General features: G+C 31.8%; 1 protein-coding gene across 1 annotated transcript in view; it reads right to left on the bottom strand.

Annotated features, from left to right (window-relative positions):
• Positions 1-45: 45 nt before the first annotated feature.
• The window catches only part of LOC106478078, a 57,252-nt gene continuing 54,209 nt past the window's right edge, over positions 46-3,088 (bottom strand). The window contains exons 5-6 of the mRNA XM_013938592.2: positions 2,343-2,477; positions 46-873 (exon numbers count right to left, since the gene is read on the bottom strand). Coding sequence (XP_013794046.1) covers positions 708-873; positions 2,343-2,477 — 301 coding nt within the window. The 3' untranslated portion in view covers positions 46-707. The remainder of the gene's footprint in view (positions 874-2,342; positions 2,478-3,088) is intronic.

Genomic DNA, 3,088 nt, shown 5'->3' with positions numbered 1-3,088 from the left:
CATTTCTATCAAGACTTATTGAACTAACATCATGCTTTTCTAACATCATGAATGTACTAACTATTCAATACTCTTATATTATATTAGTTTAGATTGTTTCGTGAGGCACAGAAACATTTTACAATTTGTGATACCTTTCTCTTTCTGTAAACCACATAGCATATGTTTGGCAACTTAAGGCAAATATGTATATAAAACTTAAGTTTCAAAACTGCTTTGTCGAAATTTGAATAATTTTGAAACGCCCAGATACGTTATATACATAAGATTTGTTTGTGTTTCTTAAGTAAAAAATACCATATTCTATCTAGCAAGAGTAAGATGTGAAATCAGTTAATATAACGTGAAATGTAAAGAAAACATAATCATACGTCACCACATAGAGTAAGTAACAGAAAATATAACTATTAACTTAAGCCAACTGTAAACTTAAACACATATATACTTGCAACCAGGCAAGCAATCATGAGTGAGTATGTAAATATATATCTCTATCTATTTCTACTTGAAACACTTATTGAACATAGAATGTTTTAGAATACCATATTCTTTCAAAGGTACTTCTGCATCACCAGTGGTGGTTTATTGTGAAAAAAGGGGTTATGATTGGATGAGCCTCAGAAAAACGTCCAGCGTATGGGTGAAGTCATAGATTTATAGGGTTTCGTATAGACTAGGAAGATGTGAATTTCACAACTCAAAATATGCTAATCTCGTTCAAAAAAAGCCCATCTGTGATAATGACTACTATGACTCCGTTTTTTGTGATTCTTCCGTGCATAATTTTCAGGACGTTTAGGACATATTCCTTGGATGGGATCGTAAGGTCCATATTCACAGTCAGGCATGTGACAATAACCCGCCAACACACACCTATTAAAGAAAGACGAAAATAAAAAAGTTTAATTGCATTATAAAGTGATCGAGGTTGTTAAATGTACATACCTAATAACACAATATTATAACGCAATTGCACAAAATATAAAAGAATATTTTTAATAGACCCATTTCAAATTAATTAAAGTTTTCAAATATACAACGATGATATGCTGTAAGATTTATACTAGCCTTTTACTAATGACTTTTTGTTTTACAACCAGTATGTCTTGTTGATTCCAGTAAGAAAGAGATTAATCTTGACAGATACAGTTATCCATGATAACTTCATACAATAAACACACTTCATGTAATGACTAGGGTTCCACTGTAACCTAGCCTTGTGAAAAAAAAAATGCTCAGTGACACTAGTGCCCCTGTCAACAGGAACTTCAAGATTAACAATTTTAATATTATGAGAAGTAGACCTCGAACCAACTGGGTTTGAAAGTGTTATTTATTTTAGTCGTTCTAGTTACCATTTATGATGCATATCTCACCATTAAAAAAGTTATAACAGCAAGATAATCTAATGCTTATGAAGTAATGAATAGAAAAACATTTCAAGTACCCAATGTTATGACAGTCAATATGCATAAAACAATTGAATAAAATATTGAGAAAAAGACTTAATTTTAGCAATGTCAACGATTCTTGAACCAATATTGTTCTTCTGAAAAGGCATACTTGTCTATAAAAAAAGAATATAAATGAATTGAAAATATGTTTTAAATGCATTTGATATTAAGATTTGCTCATTTTGGAAATATTCAAAGTTGGTATTATTTCAGGTATTTCTTTTTTCCTCCCTTTTTTTTTTAAATTATTTATAATCATTACTTTTTATTTTACAATTTACTTTTATTTTATATTATGAACAGTTTTTGTTTTAAAGTAATGGATGTTATATAGTTACTACTATTACTAAGATGAAGTTTTATATTAATATTTTATCTATATATTAAATCTAAAACCCAGGACATGTCTCACTGTCGCAGTTGTAGCACTTCGTTTGAAACAAGAGGGAGCCCTCAATAGCCGTGGCTGTAATTAGATCTCAAATCGGTAAAGTGATGGAGCTTTGATTTTGTACTTGAGAAAAAACTCAGAGCCATTCTATGAGCCGCTATGCTGCGGCTAGAAATGTCAACATATTCTTTCAATTTAAATACTGGACGAGTTGGCTTTAGCGCCAAAACGTGAGAGCAAGTAAAAAAAATGGAACAGAAGGGTAATATTTATGAAACATTTTCTTTAAAAATGAAAATTATTATGTTTTGTGTCACGGGTGGTGAGACTAGCTGCCTTCCCTCTAGTCTTTCACTGATAAATTAGGGACGGCTAGCGCAGATAGTCCTAGTGTGCTTTGCACGAAATTCAAAACAAACCAGTATTAAACGTAAGTTTTACTTTTTTCCTATCTCAAATGAAAACACGTTGCTGAGTAGGAAATAAATCCTCTATACCGTTTTTCGACGTCAACAAGTGGGTCTCGCCCTCTCTTGATTCTTAAACAGGTTTTTTGGTGGTCAAAACAGTCACAGCTACATCTCCCATCAGGATACTCTCGTTTGTTGAATGGAACAGGACATTCCTGACACCTGGCGAGGAGCAGAAGAACAAAATTTATAGGGCTAGTGAACAAAAAAATATCTCTCTGAAATAACTTTATTTTAGTGGTTTCAGTTTGACACTATGGCTCAAACCTGAACCAACGGAACTGTTTCATTTACGGTTTGTTTTCAAGATATATATATATAATAGAGTTGTATAACACTTAAAAAACATCAGTTTTTTTCAGCTAACCAACACATAGGTTAGGTTGCAATACCTGTCGAAATAATTTTTTTAATGTTTCAAAAAGGTATATATTTCCATTTACAGTGCATACATTTTCCAATATAAAACATGTTCAAATATTATTTTCAAGATTTAAATTTCCAAGCTTTAGCTTATAAACCATCGTCAGTAAGAACTCCCTTTAAATTAACGTCTAGTCAAATATTAGGTTGTCAAGAAATTAACGTCGCGTTTTGGAACACTTTCATTACCCCCCCCCCCCAAATAAAAACTACATCACATATAATAGTTAAACGAACTGCCTAAACGTAATGCCTATATAATGCGTAATGTTTAGTATACTCTAATCCCGTATAGTGATGGAAATGTTTTGAACGTTCGTAAGTGTCAAATGATTCAGCAAATTTCGTTC

The sequence above is a fragment of the Limulus polyphemus genome, unplaced genomic scaffold, assembly GCF_000517525.1.
Source record: "Limulus polyphemus unplaced genomic scaffold, Limulus_polyphemus-2.1.2 Scaffold8, whole genome shotgun sequence".
Lineage (NCBI taxonomy): Eukaryota > Metazoa > Arthropoda > Merostomata > Xiphosura > Limulidae > Limulus > Limulus polyphemus.
The sequence above is the reverse complement of the archived record's forward strand: the minus strand, read 5'-3'. Positions and strand labels throughout refer to the sequence as shown.